The 23,157-nt window shown below is 41.1% G+C and overlaps 1 protein-coding gene across 1 annotated transcript in view; it reads left to right on the top strand.

Moving 5' to 3' along the window:
- KLHL14 (kelch like family member 14) overlaps positions 1-23,157 on the top strand; it is a 62,672-nt gene that overhangs the window by 11,306 nt on the left and 28,209 nt on the right. Inside the window, exon 2 of the mRNA XM_075495697.1 lies at positions 7,411-7,532. Within this exon, the coding sequence (XP_075351812.1) occupies positions 7,411-7,532 (122 nt within the window). The remainder of the gene's footprint in view (positions 1-7,410; positions 7,533-23,157) is intronic.

Below are 23,157 nucleotides of genomic sequence, written 5' to 3'. Positions count from 1 at the left end.
TGCCTTTCCTGAACCCATGCTGGCTGGGCTTGATCCGTTGGTTATTCTCTACATGCCATGTGATAGCACTCAGGATGATCTGCTCCATCAGCTTCCCCGGCACCGAGGTCAGGCTGACAGGCCTGTAGTTGCCCGGGTCCTCCTTCCGGCCCTTCTTGAAGATGGGCGTCACATTAGCTAATCTCCAGTCAGCAGGGACCTCCCCAGTTAGCCAGGACTGCTGGTAAATGATGGAAAGGGGCTTGGTGAGCACATCTGCCAGTTCCTTCAACACTCTCGGGTGGATCTCATCAGGCCCCATAGACTTGTGAGTGTCTAAGTGGTGCAGCAGGTCACTCACCATTTCCCCCTGGATTATGGGGGCTCCATTCTTGTCCCCGTCCCTATCTTCCAACTCCAGGGGCTGGGTACCCAGAGAACAATTGGCCTTGCTATTAAAGACTGAGGCAAAGAAGGCATTAAGTACCTCAGCCTTTTCCTCATCCTTGGTCACTGTGTTCCCTCCCCCGTCTACTAGGGGCTGGAGATTCTCCTTAGCTCTCCTTTTGCTGCTAATGTATTTGAAGAAGTGTTTTTTGTTGTCTTTTACAGCAGCAGCCAGACTGAGCTCTAGCTCAGCTTTGGCCCTTCTAATTTTCTCCCTGCACAGCCTCACTACACCTTTGTAGTCCTCCTGAGTTGCCTGCCCCTTCTTCCAGAGGTCATAGACTCTCCTCTTTCTCCTGAGTTGGAGCCAGAGCTCTCTAGTCAGCCAGGCCGGTCTTCTTCCCCGCCGGCTCGTCTTTCGGCACCTGGGGACAGCCCGCTCTTGTGCCTTTAGGGCTTCCTCCTTAAAGAATGTCCAGCCTTCCTGGACCCCTTTGCCCATAAGGGCTGCCTCCCAGGGGACTCTCTCGACCAGTCTCCTAAACACGCCGAAGTCCACCCTCCGGAAGTCTAAGGTGGCAGTTTTGCTGACTCCCCTCGCCGCTTCTCCACGTATCAAAAACTCTATCATTTCGTGATCACACCTTTATCTTCCAGGTAAAGAAAAATACCCTAACTCCTCAATATTACTTAGACACCATTGTAAACTGGTAATGGCAGTGGGACTGGATTCATAAAGAAAAATTGGGTATTCAGAGCTCCAAACAGATTCTAAGTTATTTTAATACAGGGGATGGAAAATTGTCTGGCAACTGTAGAAATAAAGGAAATTTTAACTTGTCAGGTAACTTTGCAACAGTTAAGTGTGGCCTGTCAGACCAAAGAATCACTTACCTTTAGACTTCTGCTTTTTAGATAGAGATAAAAAGGAAAGATTGTTGTTGGAGCAAACAGTGACTCTGCTTTTTTTCTATGCATTTGTTTAAAAAAAAATGCATTGGACAAAAAGAAAAAAAATTCTAGTAGATTCAGAAGATGAAAACAACAATCAATATCTGCAGCAAATCTTTCCCAACTTAGTATTTATGTTCCTAAACTTCAGTCTGTCAGTGGCCAGCAACATGTATTAAATGAGCAGGAGAGCAGGTGTCTCTTGGGCATCACCCAGCTTCTTCAGTGAATGTTATGGTGAGCTCTGCTGCAATGAAAACTTGTACTCGGGGCCCTCTGCTAAGCGTGCCCACATTGAGAATGAAAAGATGAAAACCGAAATCTTCATGGCGCTAAAGTGAATGATAAGACTAGTTTTCAGGTACGGTATTAATAGAAAGTTTTTTTCACATTCTTTCAAGTGTGCCTTGGACAATAGGTGTGCCTTAGAAGAGTCAGAAAAATCCATTCATAAAGGAACATTCACACATTCAGCACATTTTTGAACATATTTTGAACCTAAGAACTAAATAATTTCTTGGTCATAATTTGCAAGAGACCTCAGCATGCTTTAGGTTTTGACAAAATCAAGATAATTCTTTTAGGTCTGTACTTTGCCCATAAGGAGAAAGATATTCCTGTTCAGTCAGAGTTCCAACAGAAGTCTGATCTGCAGGACTTGGTCTGGCAGCTGTGAGAGCTCAGGTCCTTCCCCTGGCAGTGCTGTAAGGTTAGGAAGAGATTCTGGGTGCCTATTCACCTATAGGTTGTGATGTTCATTAACTCATTTTATGTGATAACAAAACCTCACAGAATTTCTCTGTCCAAAATAAATTTTATATTGTATCTTATAGCTTTCATCAAGTTCATAGTTAAACTCCTGGACAATGATATTTTCTCTCTGTTAAACATTTGTTGCTAATCATGGCTATCTTTGCAGTCAACTGAGGAAGCCAAAATCCATTGAAATAAGCAGTTTTCATGTGACACTTTTGTTGCACTGAAATACCTATCCAGGAGCAGGGAAGGTAATTGTCGAAGATCTCATCACATGTTTTGTGATGGCAAAACAGTTTCTTCAGTCACAGGCAAATGGATGCCTGCAGCATCAGTTCAGATTTGCAAACTGCAACTATATTCTCCATTACATTTTTGTTGGACACAACACTCCTTCAGATACCTTTTTAGAAGAAAAAGGTTGCTTAGGACCATCCTGGTTTCTGAAGATTAAATTAAGTCTTTAAGTGTTAACAAACAAAAGGTCTGCAACTGAAATGCTGATTGGGACAGTGTATTTATCTCTTTGTCTATTACCTTGAGGTTGGTATCTAAACCTCACTGCAGTATTTTGTTTCTGCTGCAGGTTAATACAGCCACTTTTTCTGAGATTCTTGCTACTTCCTGTTTTGACAGTGTCACTATGTGTTGGTCTCCAGTTTCTCAAATCCTTTGATGTAATGAGATTTGTGGATATAAGTAAAATTCATCACCCATTCACCTGCTCTTGCTGGATCTGGGCTGGTCTTCTGGCTGTTTTTGTTTGTGCTTGAGTTCAGTGAGCAAATACCTGAAGTTCGATTTGGCTCTGCTGCGTTTAAGGTCAGCACTCAAGCAGGAGCAAGGCATCCCATGTCTGTGAGGTCCCTGATCTTGAAGAGCCACCTGGCTCGCTCTATACTCAAAGACATGGTGATAGCCTATATTAAAAAAGAATTAATGATCCAGGTTTTTGGTTTTATTATAGCCCTGAGTTAAGAGGAAAGCATAGTTGAATAGTCTTTTTTTTTTTCATTGATTACCATGATCACCTGTATGTCTAAGATGCAGTTTTCTTTCTGATGTGTAACGCTACACCGAATGCATTAAGAACCACAGGCCTGCCACTTCATCATTGCAGTCTTTCCATTTCTTTGGATTCACTAATGCAGAGAGGGGAGCCTTATTGCATTGTTTAAAAACTGGAAGAGTCTGGAGCAAACCTGTTGTTGATGGGGCTTGTTTTCTTGCCAGCCTTGGTAGAATGAACTTCTAGAAGGAAAACCCATCAGTGCAAGATTGATGGATATGCTACTAAAGAAAAACAATGTACAGGAAGAGTATTTCCCATTCATGCGTTTTCCATTAATATGAGGCTATCAAGGTTGCAAAAGACCTTTGGGTGGGAGTCGTCATCAGGAGTATTGAGGTCTGTTACTGTCTTTTCTACTTATTCCTTGAGAGTTGATAAACTCTCTTGGGCTCAGCATTTTGCCTTGTGTATTCATGGTTAGTTTAGACTATGGGCTAGTGACCTGAGTTTTAGAGCTGATGCACATCTGCTGCTACCTTTGAAGTGAGTAGGATTTAGGCATGTTGATGGGTATTCAACACCTCTGAAAATGAAGCCACTTATATGAGTTCTCAAATTCCTAGGTTGGTGTGCCTGAAGGGAATGATGCAAGTTTGAAAATGTTGACTTAAAAATATACTTTGGTTTCCAGTCTTGTAAGTAGACAAAATGAATTTCACACCACATGGGGTACCCAGGAACTTAATTAAGGTGAATTAAGTGTTTTAAAATCTTTGCAGAACAGAAACTGCAAAGTATGTGCAGAATAATAACAACATGTGTATGTTCATCAATGAGAACTAGAGTTTTGGATTCTAGGTATAAGAAATGCTTTCGCGATAAGATATGGATAAGTTTATCTCAGCTTTTTGCCATGACATCAGCCTGCTGGGTCACGGTTAACATTATTTTAGCCTTCCCTGACTGGGACCCACTACTGTTAATTGAACACAAGATGATCATCATAGCCTTGCTAGGGACACTGTGAACCACAGGATGTAACTGAATAGTATATTACACTGTGAAATAAGGACTATGAAAAGAGAGTGTTTCAGATATAATGCAGAGCATTTCACACGGTAATCTTGAGTTATCCAAATAGAAAACATGTAATAATGCAAGAAAGGGAGAAACTTTATATTGCTAAGGTATTACACATATTTTTAAATCCTGCCTTCATCGTAGTGTTTCACTGAATTATGTTTTTATTAGTATTTGGAAAAGTCTTCTGCATATAAGCAGTGATCATTTCCATGTCTTTCATATTTTAGAATGTATTTTAAGATTTTAACAGTACTGCTCAGTGCAATATGAAACACAAATATAATGTAATAAAGAAAATTTTTTTTCAAAACCTAAAATGAAGCAAGTCACACCAAAACTTAAAAAGCAGAATTGGCTCCAGGAAAACACATCAGTTTAAAACATATGTATCTTTAGTCACTCTATTATCTTTACTTGGTTCACTGGAAGATCTCTCAATATAGATGAATTAAATACTTTGAGTAAAAGAACCCATCTCTTCTTTGCCATGTGAGAGTTCCCTGTGCTTTTGGTAGAGACTGTGCTGTCTATTAAGTTCTTATTAAACTTTAATTAAGGACTTCTGTTCATGCTACTTCCCTTTTTAAACATGTAAGTAAAAATACTAAACATTTTTTAAACATTCCCATATAGCAGTGCTGCTCCTTCTCAAGAAACACTAGCTTCTCAGATTGTTTAACTGAAACAGTAATGTTAAGGATAGTTGCAGCTGCCAAAGTCTGGAAACTCAGAGTTACATCTGACATTTCATTCTTCACCTTAACTGTTGAGCCTTGGCCATTCATTGGTTTTTCACAGTGCTTTGGAGTTAGAAGGGAGTTTTACAGATGAAAGATGAAAATCAAAATAAACTCCTTTATCAAGTAAACCTTGCAAGGGCATTCTGAATTTTACAATACACAGGGAGTTGATTGTGATATAACATACAACACAAGAGGGTTGGAATAAACAATTTATTCTCTATCGTTAGGGATGGCCATGCATAGCTGACTTATGGCTCCGGTTTGCTCTGCCACTTGTTACGTGTGCAGTCATCCCTAACTCATACCAAAAATAGTTTATCATACTCCTGTGTGGCATCGTTTTTATCAAATGTTCTCTCATTAAAAACTTTACTGGGGACATTGAACGTTTCAAGACACTGGCAATGCTTACGAAAGCTTTCCCCAGAGCTTGGTCTCACTGAGTGGAGTTGGTGCCGACCATGATCATGAGACAGTTCCTGATATCCTACACAGATACAGTCTGGTGGGCAGGTAACAGTCATCATTTGACAGTACGTAGCAGGTTCAGTGCAGGGGTCAAAGGCTGGCTTGTCAGAAAGACTGAAGGACCAGAGGGGCTCCCCCCAAATCGGGAGCGAAACAGGGGGGTAGGACAGCGTGGGAGAATATTGCAGAATATTGCCCCCGCAGTGTAACTCCTGCCCCTGCAGTGAGGGTTTTGTTTCCTCCGCTGTCAGTTCAGGACCTTCCCTGAGCCCTAAATCCATTTAAAAACAAGCAAGGCCATCTGCCAGATAATTCCCTGTCCATCCTTGTGATAGATGTATCTGCAGTCTGTAGTTGTCTTTTGGATAGCCATTTGAAAGGTTTTATTCCTAAGCATCATGTGGATCGAGCCTTCAGCTGCGTGCTCCCTTCCTGAAGGAGGTTCCTTTTCGGTAGTGCGTGCCTACAGCACAACCTAGCTCATTTTGCCCAGTCTTCTGAAGAGAGGATGCAGTCCTGGTACAAATGTAAATTGGTGGGTCCCCAACACTGTCTAGGTAGTAGCTGGAGCTAAGGCACTGGTGTGCCTCAGTGGTAAAGCGCCCGCTGCTGGAGCGCACTGCTGAGATTGGAGCTCCTGGGCGGCGGTTTGGCCCCACCGCATGCAGTTGTGGTGGTGGGTTTTGGTTCGTGGCATTCTGTACCTTTCTTGGCCAGGAGTGCGTTTGCTGCAGACTGATACACAGATTGCTACAGTGATGTTGTCACGCTTGGAAGAATGTTGGTGTTTGGCAAGGGTGCTTTCCATCAAATGCATGGTCCCGCTGCACATTCGTTCGTATCGATGCATTTTTTCCAGGCAACATCGCCTTCCTACTTCGTGGGACCGTTTTGAGCATAGACCTTTCTTTCAGCGTTATCACACCCAAGCTTAGTATAACTGATGAAAGTTCAATTATATGCGAAGTGACTATTAAAGCATCGGGGCTCATCTGGGGGTCTGGGCCTCCCCTCCCTTTTTCACTTACAATTGTGCTAAATCCCGTAATGTTGCAAAGAAATCGTACATTCATCAGGTGGAGCGTTGGAGGCCAGGGTGCAGATAACTGCTTTTACTGCATATGAGACATTGCAGTCCTGTTCTTAAGAACTGCCAGGCAGATTGGGAATCACGGTCACGGTTAATAGCAGCGAATTGCCAGCTCTTGATGGGTGGGTAGTCACTCCTTTCAGTGGTTGCCCCCTGGGGGAGAAGGTAGAAAAACAGAGGGAGGGAATTAGAGTGACTTTGCACAGTTGAGCAGGTTCATGCCGCTGGATCAGTGGCAAGCATTGGCAGGGCTCCACTCTGGGGAGGCTCACAACAACATCACAGTCTCATTTTTACCAATTGGTGTTGCTATAGCCAGTGGTGCACAGGGGGAGAGCAAAGAGAAGGGGGGGAGCCGGGGGGGAGAGTGAACGCAAGAGTCTGGATTAAACAAACAAAAGTGCTTGTAAGCAGCATTTAACCCACAACCATTAGCCCAGTGCTGCTAATTGTACTAAACTATATATCTGAAGTTCAGTGTGTGATTAAAGAGTTGGCTCACAAACTCTCTGCATAACCTTAATTTTTTCAAGGTTCTTTGAGTGTAGAATGGCTTATAATAATGATTTTGACTAATACGATTTTTGACATGCAACTTTAATGCTTAACCTTAGTACAACTCCAGAGCATTTCATGTGTATTCAGCTGTAAAGAGTGATGATTTAAAGGGATAATATAAGAAAAAGGTCGTTCTAGAATGAACCTCTAACAAATTGCATAAAGGAAGCTTATTATTCCATGAGTAGAGAGATATGCAGCTTTTCTGATCATTTTTCTGCTTGGTTCAAAAAATTGTTGAGACATGATTGGGGAAAGAAACACAAAAAATGAAATAGAAAACTGCAAGCAGTGAACATTCTTTTGATGGTTATGATTTTGTTGCCACTAAAAATACTCCTCAGTAATGTGGTTGTTCATCTTTCCTCTTGTTTTGGGTGAAGAATTCGTTCCAATAAGAAAATGCTGTTATTGGTTGGAGGATTGCCTCCCGGACCTGACCGGCTACCCAGCAATTTGGTTCAGTATTATGATGATGAAAAGAAGACGTGGAAAATACTGACAAGTAAGTGGTTTATTTTTGTACAGTTGTCTTGATGAATTTAAAAACATGGTTAATCAAATTAGACACTTTATTGATTTGTTTCTCTTCAGAGATTTGTTTATGTATCACAGGGGGCTTCACAATGGAGCAATAAATTGAGATTGCAGAAGATGCTGATTTTATAATAGAATAGGCCTAAATTAACATTGGCTTAAAATCATTCCAGTAAGTTTTTTAAGTAAACTTGTAAGTCTTTCATACTGCAACATGAATACATGCATATTTATGTACGTATGAATAAAATCTGGTTTAGGGAGAAAAAAAGGCAATGTTCGAGACAGTTTTCTCAGCGTCAGATCCCTGGTAAGCCATAGTACTAGAGCACACCTTTGATTCTCTTTTGCATTTTCATTTCCTTCTTCCAGTTTTATCTGTTGTCCACAATCATTAAAGAAAGGTTTCCTCTGTACTGCTATGCGTCCATTGCTGACAGAAGCATTGGTGGAATATATCAGCTACAATAAACAGTGCACGGAGGCTCCTATCACAAAATTCTTTCCCACCTTCTTTTAAAGGTTGATTGTGTTTTAGAGTAAGTATTTTGCCTCAAGCATCGAGATTTGGAACTTATTGTTATGTTGGTTGCGATTCCCAGTCTGACTTGGTCATGGAATCAAATCATAGCTTCTTGAGTGCAGCAGGCTGTGTGTGCATTAGTCCCCTTGTGGCTAAACTGGCTGCATTGGTCAATAAAACTAAATTTTAACTGTCAAAATTGCCCAAAGCAGTATAGATAAAATAATAAATGAGCAATTTTGATCCATAAATCAAAGCCATACTTCTAAAACTGGACAACTGGTAAAACCTGGATTTCCTAATAGACCTGCTTTTTTTCCCCAGGAAAATACATTTTATAGAATTCTGTTCTTCATCCCTTATCCAAAGCCCTTTAATGGGATGCATCCACATTAATATTATATGCACAGATTATGATGAAAAAGAATTAAAAAGACTGCTATGATGCAGGACTTGAAATTGTGCCTTTGCAAACTGCTTTCTCCCATGGAAAATTTAGGAGCTTTTCTCAAAGTGCTGCAACATAAAGACTGCTTAGATATAGATGCCCTGGACTAATAGCTGAGAGTATTCTGTAAGAATGGCAATTACAAAAGGTCGTATGAACTGTACATTAGAAAAGTCTACAGCATCTCTTCTAGGGAACATACTGTGCTTCACATTTCTCAGAATAATGAGATATGATACCTCTGTATGCTACTTCTAGGAAAATTCTGAAGATGGTAAGTCAGTGAAAAATCAATGATACTACATCAGGCAGAAGTGTTCAGGTTTTTTGAATTTGTTGTGTCTAATCCAGTGGCTCACCAGAATAGGCAGGAGAAGTGGATCTCTTGCTTCAGGATGTGAACTCTCCACTTAATTAAAGTGAAAAACTTTATTCCAAGTCTTACCTATCTGTAGATGTGTCAGATTTTGTAAGAAAGAAATTTATTCCGTTCTTGGTTACTTACATTGTGATGCTGTCTCCAAGACTGGGGGAAACTGGACCCAGAGGCATGATACCTGGTACCATGATACCATGATACCATGACACCTAAATGCTCTGGTTAAAAATCCATCACTAGTATTTGAATAACACCAGCATCTATGGTGGTGTTGAGAAGTGTTTCTGAATAATTTTATGTAATTTTATCAAAAGAATGTAGTCTTTTCTGTGTTACCTCTAACAAACAGTAACAAATAGTAAACAAAAATTCTCTTTCCATTCTGGTTAATGCATGTAACCTTCTGTGCTGTGATTAAAAGATAATGCATCTGTTACACTCCTAGCTAGCTCACGTTCAAGCACTTGGTGCTCAGCACGGGAAGTCCTGAAAGTCCCAGGATCTGTGTCGGCTGTCAAATACACAGCCCTCTCGTGACATGAGTAATCCTGTTCTTACAAAACCTGCTAGAAAAGGATGCCTTCTTGGCCTGGACTGCTGTTCAAGGATGTCTTTTCACACTGAAAAAGACTAAATGTTAACAAGCATGATTTCTTAGAAAATATTATTACTACTCACCAAATGGTAGCAATAATTTTTTTTTTTTAAAGTTGAAATAAGAGTTTCAAGTATCTGCTGCTTTATTTTCTAACTTAATATGAGAGGATGGGAAGTGGAGACAAGTTAGAGTAGAACTTTTGTCCTGTCCTTTCCATAAAACATTGAAGGACTATACAGCATGGGAGTGCAGGGACTTGAAGAACTATGACTGAGCTGTTTTAGGGAAGACCATAAGCTCATCACATTATAACATGGTGATAGTTCAGTGCAGTCATGGTGTTGTACCAACGTACTGTGACATTTACGGTGTGTGGGAATTTAAGGACATTGTTCTATCTTTATTTTTCATGTACTTTTTGCAATTTAGGAAGAAGTACATTTGTTTCCTTCCTTTACCCTTTTACCTCTCTCCCAGTCTGCAGTTTTGGAAAATAATTGGTCTGTTTATTCTTATCAGAGATGTACAATCAGCAGTGAAGGAGGAAGATTTTTTTTTCTGTTTTTTTTTCACTTGTTTGGACAGTGCTGTTAGTCCTGAGGTTGTAGTTCACCCCCAAGTCATCAGTGCAAATGAGGAGTTTGCTCCCTAGTGAACAGGGACATAGCAAAAGCTGTGTCCTGCTCATAAGGTTCTGTGATGGGAAAAACTACCTTGTAGTCTGGTATTTTAGAGTGTTCTATCTTACTATCGCCTTAGGTGTATTTGATTTCTTCTTGTACTAGTGAATGTTTACAAAGTCTTTTCTTTAACCTTCTGCCCTCCAGTAGCCTCCTCCGCACAGCAAGAAAAAGCTAGGTTTTGCACTTAGAGGCTTACTGATCCAATGTAAATGTGCTCAGAAATTCCCCTTTCCCTCCTCCAAAGCCATCTACGTTACTAATTTTCTGCGTTCTGTGGCGGTGGCATTTGGGGGGCGGGAAGGTGGGAAAGAAGCTTGCAAACACTTAGTCCTGGGTGCAGTGGCAGGGCAATTGAGGAGGAGATGGATGAGAGGAGACCGAATCTCCTCTTGTCACCCTCCACTGAGAGGAGCCCCAAAAGTTACTCAGCAGGGTCTGCAAACCCATTTGAGACGGAGCTGCTTGCCTGGTGCCTTTTTCCTTCTCAGCACGGAGGGTGGCTGTTGCAGCCACTCAGTTGCGTAGGGCTCTGTGTCCTCCCTTGTGTGATGCCTAAGGAACAGGAGAAGATCAGCCATCAGAAACCACTGACTCCATGTAAGCCCTGGCGCCGCAGTTGGAGCTATGAAGACAGTTGCAGGTGGAACAGCGCAAGCTATCGAGTATGACAGCTCAGCAGAGTAGCAATCTCATTTTGTTCCCGTGACAAGACTAGATCTATTGGCAGGGGATACTGCCCACCTCTCTCTGCCTGGCTAGCCAAAGCACCAAATGCATCAGTACTAATGGGAGTAATTCTAAAGGTATCAGGAAAACAACTTGCCTTGTTCATAGATCCAGAAGAGGAGGGGAAGCATGCACCCATTTCCAATTTTTTAATGTCATCATCTATAGGCAAGAATGCTATGGCTCAAGGGATCAGTAGATTTTTCACAGTCTAGTATTACTGTGTATTTTTCCTGACTGGTATTTCTCAGAGAATTATTTTTTCTATATTGGCAACAAAGAATAGAGACAGAATAAAGAAAAAAAGGAAAAAGAAAGTGGCATTTTACAAACATTTTCTGCCACCTAATTTTACTTGGTGTGGGCACAATCCTAATCTGAGATTCATAATGTGCACGTTCCTGTTTAATTTGAAACACTACTTACTGCACACTTGTGCCTGAGCAAAGTAGAGGCTTTTATAGACTGTATGGCAAAGTACAGTGAACAGATCTACACTGCGTGGTTTCTTTTCAGGCTTGCCTAGACGTGCACAAACACCAGTTCATTTTTTAACTGGGTGCTACCTTATGTCACATGGCAGCAACAGGCTACCACTGCCAGAACAGCTGATGGGTGTTTGACAGCCCTTAGTAACAGCAAAAGTTCTGCTCTATTAATGGGGTTTCATTGTGCCGTGATATTTCGCAGTTCTCATAACTAGTTACTGGATGTGGAGCGGGGGGGTGGGGTGGGGGGGTCGCTGTGTCACCCCCTCATGCCTCACTGCTCAGAACCAGCCACTGCTGCTTCGGTTTTAATTACCAGCTATAGTCCTGCCAGTCCTTGTTTAATCCTAGAACTCCTTTGGTTGTTTGTTTAAACTGCAACATTTAAGATTAATTAAACTTTAAGGAAGTGAAACAATGTTTTGCTTGTTAGAATTATTCTATAATAATTGCAAGTTTCAAAATCCGGAGCCTATAAAGATTTTTTGCGTTCGGAATTGCATAGCTCTCCCAAAAACCCTACTGCTAAGGCAATGATGTATTACTTTCACTTTCATTATATGTTTTTAATCAGAGCGTGACTTCACACTAGACAAAGCGATGCTTTATGCATGGTCTCCCTTGTTTTTTGCTAAAATCTTTTGACATGATTAATTTTACTTTAATGCTTTTGTCTTGTTGTAATGGTAAGGATGATGGGTATAAACCAGGGCAAAAAATACATGCTTTTCTGTCATAATGCCTCTAAGCATTTAAAAAATATATTAAATGAAAGAAAAAAATATCACAAGAGACTGATCCAACTGGAATTAAATTTCCTGCTACGTGAACAGAGAATGCAAGAAATAAATAAAAATGATGCAGTCATTGTTTTAGAGTGGGGTTTTTTTGTATTTTTTCCTTAGCAATGTATCCATCTGTCTGATTAGAAGCAATGAGTAGGAGAGAAATTGTGTCTTACAGATTTCTAGGTATACAGTGAATCCTCCTTTCAATGCAAAATTCCTTTTTCTTTACAGCACAAAAGGGTAAAATACTGGAAACGTTACTGAACTCTTACATGGCACGTTCCATCCATGTGAAGCTGCAGCTGCAGCAGATCTTTCTTTCATATCAGTACTTTGTTTTTCAGTAAGATGCTAATTGTAACTAATTCCTTAACCTCCCTAGCTAACCACATAATCTGTGAAACCACGGAGAGGATTCAATGAGCATCAAAATAGTGGCAAATACATGTATGGGCAAGAATGCATTTATGCTTAGGTATTGCACTAGGTTTGGATTTTAATCCAATGTAAAAGCCAATGTCATTGTCCCATGAAAAGTATAATATGGGTGATATATTTGGATAGGAAAAACATGGAAATGTCCAGAAGGTCACCAGACTGGGGAGTTTAGTCAGGATGACCAGCACCCCATTTCTGGTTACTTCTTTTCCTAGTTATCCCGTAGTCTTATTCTAGTTATCTTGACCTTCCTGCCCTTTGCTAGGTATATTTACGTCTGCTGTGTTTGGCCCCTGTGTAAGGACAAACAATGAACCAGGCACTTTGATTTCCTTCTCCATCTCTCTCCTTCATGCCAGCAGCAATCACACAATATCAAGGAGTTGTCATTTATTTGTCTTCCTCTGACTCGCTGATCATAACAAGCAGCCAGTAACCTTTTCATCCTCGATGCTCTGATAAAGGCGGTCCGCCTTCTCCTCCCTTCCTCAGGTTGGCTGTGCTTTCATTTTCACAGGAGGCAATCTCCACTGCAGGTAGTCTGGTCTGAATACAAGATCTTTTCATTTCTGTCATTCTGACTTTTTAAATTTCCCTTGAGTACGTTCTGTGACAGTATGGCCTCCTGTACAGCAGTCTTCCATCTTCAGTAACAACACTTTGAGTGTTAGCCAGCACTTAGGCATACTGGTGGTTCTAGAAACCCTTTCGGCATCATTATTTACCCTCAGGGGAGTCAAGTAAAAGGAAGGTAGAATGGTTTGCTTCGTATCATAGTCGGCATCAGAGAACCTGGGTCGCTCCACTCCCCAGCCTACATCGTTTCTGGTGGAATAGGTTGCATTTCTTTCTCTTCTGTTTTCTTTGGCAATTCTGTGACGCTCAGTTGTGTCAGCCTTTCCTATACAGAATGATACTTTGTCCTTCCTGGGCAAATTCATAACAAAAGTCCTGTTCCTCTGTTTTTCTGCAATGGCTTTGGAGTCACTAAGAGTTTCTCGGTCCTTCATGTGTTGGAGTGCTTTATCCAGTTTTCTCTTTTCCAAGTTGGTTACTTACAAGACAGACAGTATGATTTATGTGCTCACATCAGAGGTTCTTGGGAGAAATTTTCAAAGGCATAAATGTCAGCTTAAGTACCACTAGATGTCTAGCACATATTATGCCTTTGGAAATGTTACGTCTTTTAAGTAAATAAGTTCATCCACTGTAGAGCTTTTACTTTTTAGAAGAATGATAGTGTGTTAGAAGCAAAGGTTTCCTCCTTCAATTTACCCCCAGTCAATTGGTAACTGGATGAAAGAAGCGGTGTTTGCAAAAAGTGAGTCGAGTCAGATGGACAGGTTAAATCTCTTGACATAGGCCAGTTATAATTTTTCCCCTTTTTTTGTCACTTCTGAGAATAGTGCACACTTATGTTAATCAAAAATGTGTCTTGATGAACACTTCTTGGCAGCCCTGATAAATTTCATCTCTCTTACTCCGTTTATCCAGCAGTCAGGGATGCTGCAGCTACTGCTTCAGTGCTGTGTCAAGGATGGTTTCAGCACTGCATTGAAAAGCTTGAGCAAGCATTAGCATATTGCTAAGGCAGAAGTCTTGATATTATCCACTAGACAGATTTAATAAATGTGGTAGATGTATGTAGGCGTTGTACATGTACACGTATGCACATGCTCATATATATCCTCCTTCTTAAATAAACACACTAATTGCATTAAAAGCTAATTTTAAACATAAATTCCATCTATATTTTCCATTCTGATATTTAGCCCCTTTTAAAAGGTTCAAACCCAGGAAAATACAGTCACAAAAGAAGAGAGATTCATACACAGAAAAGTTGACTGATCAGTACGACTATCCAACTTTAAGCCTGGATTTAGGAGATTTATTCAATGTGGTCAGACACATTACCAATAAGCCACATGCTTTACACATACAGAGAAGTGAGAATATAGAAGTGAGAAACAGAAATATAGTGAAGAGGGTTTTTTTTACATGCGACATACTAGAGGTTAGCCACAACTCCCATTCTGAGGATGATGCATGGGAATTGAACCATGCAAGTGCCATTAATGGTGCACGCCTGCGTATCTAAGAGCAAGACAGAGCTCTAAAAATGAGTGAAAATGTAGCATGTTCTCACAATGAATGCTGTGTTTGTGCCTTAAATATTGTTTTCTTCTGCACTACCATTTCAGATAACTTTCAAGAAATGTCAGCTCTCTTTCTGTGCATTTTTCTTTTTGATTACAATGTTGTCAGCTTCTGCTTTTACACAAGTGTTACTTGAGTGTGTGTATCTTTTGTGATAACCTCTGTACTCTGTTCCTGGCTTGACCAAGCAACCCGTTCACTTCACCTCAGAGAATGAAGGGCTAGTGTAAGTAAATTATTCACTTTTTTTTTTTAATCATTTCAGTTGAGACTTTCTGCTTATTTATAAAGCAGATCGTTCTGCATAGTCCACTCTATTTGTAAGTGTGATGTATTGTAGATGCTGGGTAGCTTGTATTCCCAGTCCCTTTATATCTTGCTATGCTGTGTCTTTGAAACAGCCAGTCTTATCACTGCATTCAGTCTGTTTGTGCCCTCAGTAGTCTTTCAGCTTCTCTGGGCTACTTTCTGCCCTTTGTAATGGACTTGTGAACACCCACCTCTCTGGAAACCAGGCTGTTCATTTTCTTCTGCATATACAAAGATGCCTGAATCTACCAAAGATGTCTCACCTTCATCCTCAGAAACTCCACCGGCAAACAGTTACTTTCAGGTAGAGTCCAGAAGTGTTACTCAAATGTCCTGTTCCCTGCCTCTGCTCAGCCAGAACCGTTTGTGGTTGAAAACCTGAGTGGAACAAGAGAACAAGGCACAGCCCTGTTCCAAGACATCCTTAGGCAAGGGACCAAGACAGTGTAGAGCTGAGCTGTGGGTGCCTCCAAGTAAGAAAGCAGCAGGTGTAAGACAGGTGAGTTATCAGATGATCTGTGCCATTTCCACAGCAGATGCTGATGTCAGGCTTCTGTGGAGACGTCTTACAAAGAAAGCTGCTGGTTCCTGGAGATGTCACTCCCTGCTATATCCTTGCAAGTACATCAAAACCTTTGACTCAAAACCTTCCTCCTGGATCACAGAACTTAACTTTTTCTACCTCATCTTTCAACTTGAGTTACGCATCTTTACAGATGGCTTGAGGATGACCGTTCCATTTTGCAGCAACTTCTACAGCTTTGTTCCAAGGCAAAATGAAAACAAATTCCTTCAAATGTTTTTGCAAAACCAGTGTTGTATCAGAACGTCCCTTCTCATCTCAACAGCTTTTGTGAGGTGGCGAAGAAGCAGGTAGTTGACGTTCGAGTCCCTGCTTTGCTCAAGTCAAAGTACAATTTTTTAACTTATGAATCCCTCATGCATGTCCCAATGGGTATTTCACAGCCCCACCAAAGGAAGTTTTGTCCAGCTTTGCAAGGCTAACTGCAAACCAGAAACTGCATAGCTACAAATAACAAGTTGCTATGACTTCACTGGTAAACCCAGGTGAGTAACAGAGCATAGATACTTGGGCTTAGTGCAGCCCTAGAGGATCTGCACATTTTGAGTCATCTCAGCCTACAGGCATCGTGTGTCTGCTATGAACACACATATCCTGGTGCAGTAGGAACTGGGAGCTGTGTTGTCCTGTCTTCTGTCCAAAGCAGGTGTCTCACCTGGCTAGATACAGATTTCAGTAAAGTCACATAATTTCTAGTGAAAGGAAATATTGTCAAAAATGTTCTCACCAGATCTGTTTGTGTAGGTCCCTTAATACTATTTGGCCACTGTCCCTAAAAAATCAGCCATCTGGAATGACTTCCACACAAAATTGTGTGGCAGTGTGTGAATTTAGTGCTTGCTGCAAACATGGCTTTCTGTTTCTTAGATGGTTTCAGGTAAAATTTATGTGTTTATTCTTATCTAGTTTCTCTGGGATTTATGTAGCATTAATGGGAGCTAGGCATGTATGGAGATGAAAATGAACTCTGGTGTGTTTCTAGTTGCGTACTTCAGAAAGCATTCCCTTTTTTCAGTATCTAATGTGACATTTTATTTATGTATAAATGGGTTGCAAACAGGATGGCAAAGCACCGCTAGCTGGGCAAAATGTAATCATAAAAAATTCTTACAGAAATCCTCAGACTTTTTTGAGAAATTGATACATGGTTTATAAATTTTCTCCTCTCAAACATTCCTAAAACAAAAGGCAGTTTCCTTCCAAGAAGTGTTTTGTACACAATTATTTGCAATACAGATTTCAGAAGCCTGCCTTGGCTTTCTCAGTTTTGTAAGTGCTATTAATGGCAAGAGGTGCACATTTGGAATCCTCAACTTTATTTGCTGTTGTATGTCCTTACTGCATTGTGGTGGCTCATTGTCTGTAGGAAGTCGTTATCTTTTCAATTTTCCTCTATTTTCTCACAGCTTGATTAAGTTCCTTTCTTCCTTTCCTTCCCCATCCCTTCCCCCTTCCCTACCCACCCCCCTACTCCTGTACCTTCCCTCTGTTTAAGACAGAAATAAAATTTATTACGGACTTGAGAGGGGTTTTTCCTAAGCTTTCTTGTCTCATACCAGGTGTTGTATGAGCTACTGCTTTCATTTAACTGAATGCTGGAGTATCTGCAGGAACAGACTAATATGTCTTTACGGGGATGGTTTTTGGTATGTTGTTTTGTCATATTTATATATTGTGATTCTACTCCCAAATGGGGACTGTGCTACTATAGGGTATGCAACTGCAGAATGACTGTTCACACCGAGAAAAAAAGTGTTAACAAATTGAATAGTAATGAATTAACCTGCAGAAAAAGCATTTTGCCCTAGTACACAGAAACCCTGCATAACTAGAGCATATAATTTTAAATGAAGCAGGCTCTAGGAATGCCTCAATGGGTGTGATGTCGACAGTAGCTCATAATTCATGGATATGAATTATGGCTGAATATCAGGAAAAAACTTCCTGACATTGAGATCTATTAGGTTGTGGAACAATCTCCCATGGGAAATGGTGGAAATCCCATTGCTTAAGATCAGATTGAGCACTAGGAAAGGTACAAATCCTGGCCTGGCCTCAGTCTTTTAGGGCAAATGAATTAATTGCTTTGACATATGCCTTCCCATCAATCTAGACAAGTGATATCCTCTAGTATTTGCTGGGCAGGAGCAACAAGGCGGTTGTAGTATGAGCTACCCTACCTTGCCCCATGACTGTGCTTGTGAATAGATCACCCCCAGGGGTAAAAATAATGGGTGACTTTGAGCCCCCTGAGAGCTGCCCTGGAGAATCGCTGTGCTGGCTTCATGGGGGCCTTGGCTTGGGACCTGGGGCTCCCTGCTCAGCGTTCAGCTCTGCTGCCAGGGGGCTCGTGCCCACCCTCTGCGCATGGTGCAGGATGCCTCCGGTCCTCCACCTGGGTCTCCTCCAGTGCTGCCCTAAGACTCCTACTGCTCTTGTGAGTTACCTGAAGTTAATGTGCATGAAGGGGTGGGAGGTGCTGTCACAGTTTATAACTGTGACACCTTTATAACAGGACACCAAGGCAGGGTGTCGAATGCAATAAGTCTTGCCACAAGAGTGTTTGAGGGTGCAAGACCTAAGCAGGTGGTGTTGGTGGACTGGGGCGAGTGGCAAAAGCCTGACGTGGGCTGGTCTTGTCTGTAGTGCCTGCGGGGAGCAGCGTGTGAAATAAGCCGGGCTGTATTTTTGGCATGGAGGGGGCAGCTGGTTTCCTGCTGAGGTGCCTGAGCTAACCTGCATGTGTGTGAACTGTGCGTGAGGGCTGAGGCATGGGAGCGAGCCCAGCACCCCGGCTGTTTGGCACGAGAAACCCCCACTCAGGCTTTTTGGGAGCTGGTGAGAGGGACGGCGAAAGGGAATTGGGATCTTTTCCACCATGTGAACATCTGCTATCTGTGAACCCGGGTAAGCCTACCCAGATGCTCACCAAGCTCAGCAAACACCCAGCGCTTCCAGTGGCTGATGTGAGCCTGTCGTTTTCAGTAACAAATTATCTGTGACTGAATCATTTTAAAATTCCCCATTTTGTTACAAGTAGATAATGTATTTAATGCACACGATTTAGCTTTAATTTAGGGGGAAGAAAGTCTTCAGCTTTGAGATGGCTACAGCTACAACTGTTAAATCATGTTTCCTTGTGAGTAAAAACTAAACAGATGTGAGTGGAGTGACTGTTTTGCACTGATGACAATAACCAGCACCTTAATGTATACGGGTAGGCCAATGCTTTGAGTTCTGATTGTTTAAAAAAAAAGGGAAAAAAAAAAGGAGAAAAAAAAAGGTTTGACTCCAAAACTTGAAACTAGGAGATGATAAACGCTTCTCCCTGGGTTGAACAGGAAAGGAAAAAGTGAGAGAGGGATGCGTTTGCATCACTTTCAGGTGGGGAGGCTTGGCAAATTATGTTATTAGAAATCATTAAAATAGATTTAAATAAAATTACCATGATAAGTGATGTAAGAGCCACGTTTCTTCTCTTCCTGTCCCTCCCCCCCAGTTTTACATGCAGAAGAACAGAGTGTAAGACTCCGATCTGTACTCACCAGCAGCTGCTTGCTTGCTGGTCAAGAATTACAGGTGCTGTATGTGCACAGCCTTAACAAACATATATACCATATGTAAAGATACTTTTCTGATTGAAATGACATGAAAGGAATGTCAAAGAGCTGCCAGATCAGAAAGAATGAACCAGATTTTTTTTTTTCCTACATGAATCATTAAAGACTAACAAAAAAGAAGTCCAATTAAAGGTCATGGAGCAGTCTTCTGCCCTCATGCATGTGAAAGGCATTGTGCAGGCATAACTAAGGCAGAATTTGACTCCCAAATTAACTCATTTGCTGGATGCAAAACTGAAAGAAAATCCTTATGACCAGCTTATAAGTGTATATAATGAAGAATTACAACAGCAGAAAAATGTATTCGTATCATATCTCTAATTCAGCAAAGTATTAATCACACTGATGTTCAGCAGTGTGTTTAAATACATGCTTAAGTACTTTACTAAGTACCGCCTGGAAACAACTCTATATGATGGTGCATTAACATACGACACAGTTTATCTATATACTCTCTCCAGAGAACTACAATTATTTTAAGCACTGTGGCAGCCAGTAGCACAGAGCTGGATGATCTGTGGTGTCCAAATACCAGCCTTCTGGTTAGTCCCGGTGCAGTCCTTGTCTCCCAGCTGCATTACTACTAATGTCTGCACAAGCTCATTTAAACTTTGTTTTATTCAGCAGAATCACAACTGCTGGAATCAGCTGGGCATTTACTGGCTCCCGTTAACTTCAGCTCCAGGAAAGAAAGATATGTCCAGGGCAGAGGTGTCCCATGTAAGGATTTGTACAGCTCTCAAGCCTCCAACTTAAGTCTTGTTAACATGCGGGGTGTTTCAGGGGCTTTCTGCACCGGGGCACATTTCACCTGGCAAGGTTGGAGCCACTGTCCTCCTGTCAGCTCTCGGGCTGCCTCCAGCGCAGCTCCAAGAAATTATCATTTCAGCACTCAGAAGTTTGATTTTTCTTAACTGCAAAGATTTACAACAGCAATAAAGCCCTGACATAGCATCCCTTTTCCTGAAGCCATTATTTGGCTTCACCCCAGCTGCTTGATTTTAACAGCCTAGCCTCCTCTCAGAGGCAGGGCCGCTGTGGGAAGGGGTTTCCCCCCAGGCAAAACAGTGCTGGTGCTTGCCTGAAGCAGTTGCTGCTACTTGAGTGCTTTCGTTTGAAACTTTCAATATTGGAAAATAATTCATTGTCCTCAGAGAAAGTAAGTGATTCCTTGGAGAAAAGTCCTGGCTTTGCATGGCACAAAACAGTAGTGTTCAACAGGAATGAAGATACACCTTTAAATAATAGAAGAATTTGTTTGAATAATGCTAAACTCGCTGTTTCAGGAGAAAATGTTTTTGTACAGAAAACTTCTATTGATCTATCACCTTCTATTGAGTTTCACAAAAAAATACTTCCAGGGCTGGCCATTTAACCGTACGATACTACGGTTATTTGCCTCTGCTTCTGAAGACACTAATTACCTTTCTGCGGTATGCAAAAAGTGTTCTTGAGAGCTCTGCATTTCCCCTGATGCTCAGAGGCTTTGTGGGGTGCTGCAGGATTTACGTAGCAGCGGGGTGCTGGAGCTGCCCGTGGATGCACAGCCAGGGATGGAAAGTCTCCTCCTCTTTGCAGAAGCAAGGCTGTAGAGGTAGCACCAAAGGACTGGAAGACTAACAATTGCGCACCAATTCTGGGTGTAAGGAACCCCATGGAGGGTGCAGGCAGGGTGAAGGAGTGGCTGGTTTGGGTTGGTTTGGTTTGTTGGGGTTGTGGAGTTGGACAAGGAGGGCAGACGCCAGAGCTGCCTGCTGGGTCTGCAACGGGAATTCGTCCTGGGTGGGCTCCAGAGGCTGGTGCAAAAATGTCATGCAAGTGTCACAGGAAAAAACCACAAGCAAAGGAGGGTCTGGGCTATTAGAGGTAAGAAAAGTGAAGTGTGTGGACCAAATTCACACCACTCCATGACATCTATGGATGAAATCTATTATGAATTTAATGTCCGTTCTACTTAAAAATGGTTTGTGGTTGTCCACTGGAGCAACTAAAAATTTTAGTAGTATTTTAGTAGCAACTAAAAATTTTTAGTATCCACTAGATACTAAAAATCTGGAAAGAAGTATTTGATTTACCCATTTGTTCATCATTTCTATATGCCTTTGTAACGTGTTGTTTCCTGCCACCAGTGGATACAGCACCTGCTGAACTTGGGCCCTGGACCAACTGGGACCTTTAAAACAAAAGAACCTGAGAGTATACCAGTTGGGACTAAGTCAGTAGCATGAAGTTAGTTCAGGTATCACTATACCATCCTGTAACAATTTTGGTACTCACAGTTCTACCCTGGGACTGTCCTCTCAGAGCGCAACAATAATACTGCCCTTTGTTGTGTGTCTAAATAAAGCCTAACTGGGTACCTAATTCTGATTATTTCAGGGAAGTTGCTGCAGAGTTGCATTAGCAGCATTGCCAACAATTTTATCTCTGATCTTGCACATTTAGTATATTAAGACAAAGCTTTGTGATTTAACTGATTATTTTTTAAATGGGAGGTTTTGATCTTACAGTTGAAAATTAAAAGTAAATTGAAAGTAAATTGAAGAAAGTAAATTGAAGGGGCATCAAGCATATGTAGTGTCTTGGATTTAGTGGTCTGGATTGTAATATTTGAAAATGTTTTGGATTATCAGCACTTGTACTGTAGAGTAGGGAGCAAATAACTAAGCCCACAAGATTGGTAATGTGATTTGAAGACAAGATTTTTGCAAAAATGCTTAGTATTCATGTTTATCAAAATAATGTTTATGCACCCTGGTACTACAATAGGAATGAATGTATTTGTGAACCTTCAATGACATTGATCTCAGCAAGTGTCCCAAACACATGTTTGTAATCGCTCAGAGGTTCTACATATTGCAGAATGCCAAAAAGTACTTCTTTATGTCAGAAAACAAAATAAATCAGAGGATTTAGCATTTGAAAGTCTACATAGAGTTGATCACATGGAGCTGTCTTTGCAGACTCAATGTCTAAAGTTCGGCTTTAAGGACTCTACAGAATTTTAACGAAGGTATTTCTCTAATAAAAACGTCACGCTGCTTCTTGGGATATGTATAGTCAGTGCAAAATTTCAGTGGTTTTGTACTGTGTAAATAAGGCACACTGGCATAAGGAGTAGGCTGATTTCACCAGCTCATTTTGCAGGTAGTTGCTATTATAGTTCGTTTGTCATCTGTGGAATTTTTTTGAGTAAAAATCTTTCGCAATTTTGTTATGGTCAAAGGATTGCAAGAGATCCAGCTCATCTGCTTTTCTCCCAGGTAGCACCTACTAGTTGAGCCACAATACCTGCTAGCACTCATGTTCTAGGTGGTTACAAATGTAAGGTAAAATGTGCTCTTTTAAGCAATCTAATCAGTGCTTTAAGGTAGTTTAAGCTAGTGGCTTTTTCTAATTGTAAGAGACGAGAAGCAATTACTGCAGCCCAGCTGATAAGTGGTGACTTTCGCAAGCACAGTGCTAAACCAAAGCAATTGCGTTGATCATCTGTTCGTGCTCTGTAGTATGAATCAAAACTGTTTGTATCAGTGGTAACCTAATTTGTGTAAAAACACATTTATTTTAGCCAGATGTGGATCAGCAGTGTCCATATGAATATATATGAGCAAATGCACTGCATTGGGGATTATATTCTGTCTTTATTAATTTATAGGAAGACTGCAAACTCCTCAGACAGGATCGGTCTGTGTTAATGTCCGGTAATGATGCGCTGTGTGCTTTGTCAGTGTTTTTGCAATGAATTAAAAAAAGAACTCCTCAAGTGCACTTTTTTTTTTAATTTTCTTTGTGTTTCTTTTTCTGCCACATTCTTTCATCTGTTTCTCTTTGTGAAAATCCAAATTCATCAGGA

The sequence above is a fragment of the Mycteria americana genome, chromosome 2 (assembly GCF_035582795.1).
Source record: "Mycteria americana isolate JAX WOST 10 ecotype Jacksonville Zoo and Gardens chromosome 2, USCA_MyAme_1.0, whole genome shotgun sequence".
NCBI classification, from domain to species: domain Eukaryota; kingdom Metazoa; phylum Chordata; class Aves; order Ciconiiformes; family Ciconiidae; genus Mycteria; species Mycteria americana.
This window is presented reverse-complemented; position numbering and strand designations above follow the sequence as displayed.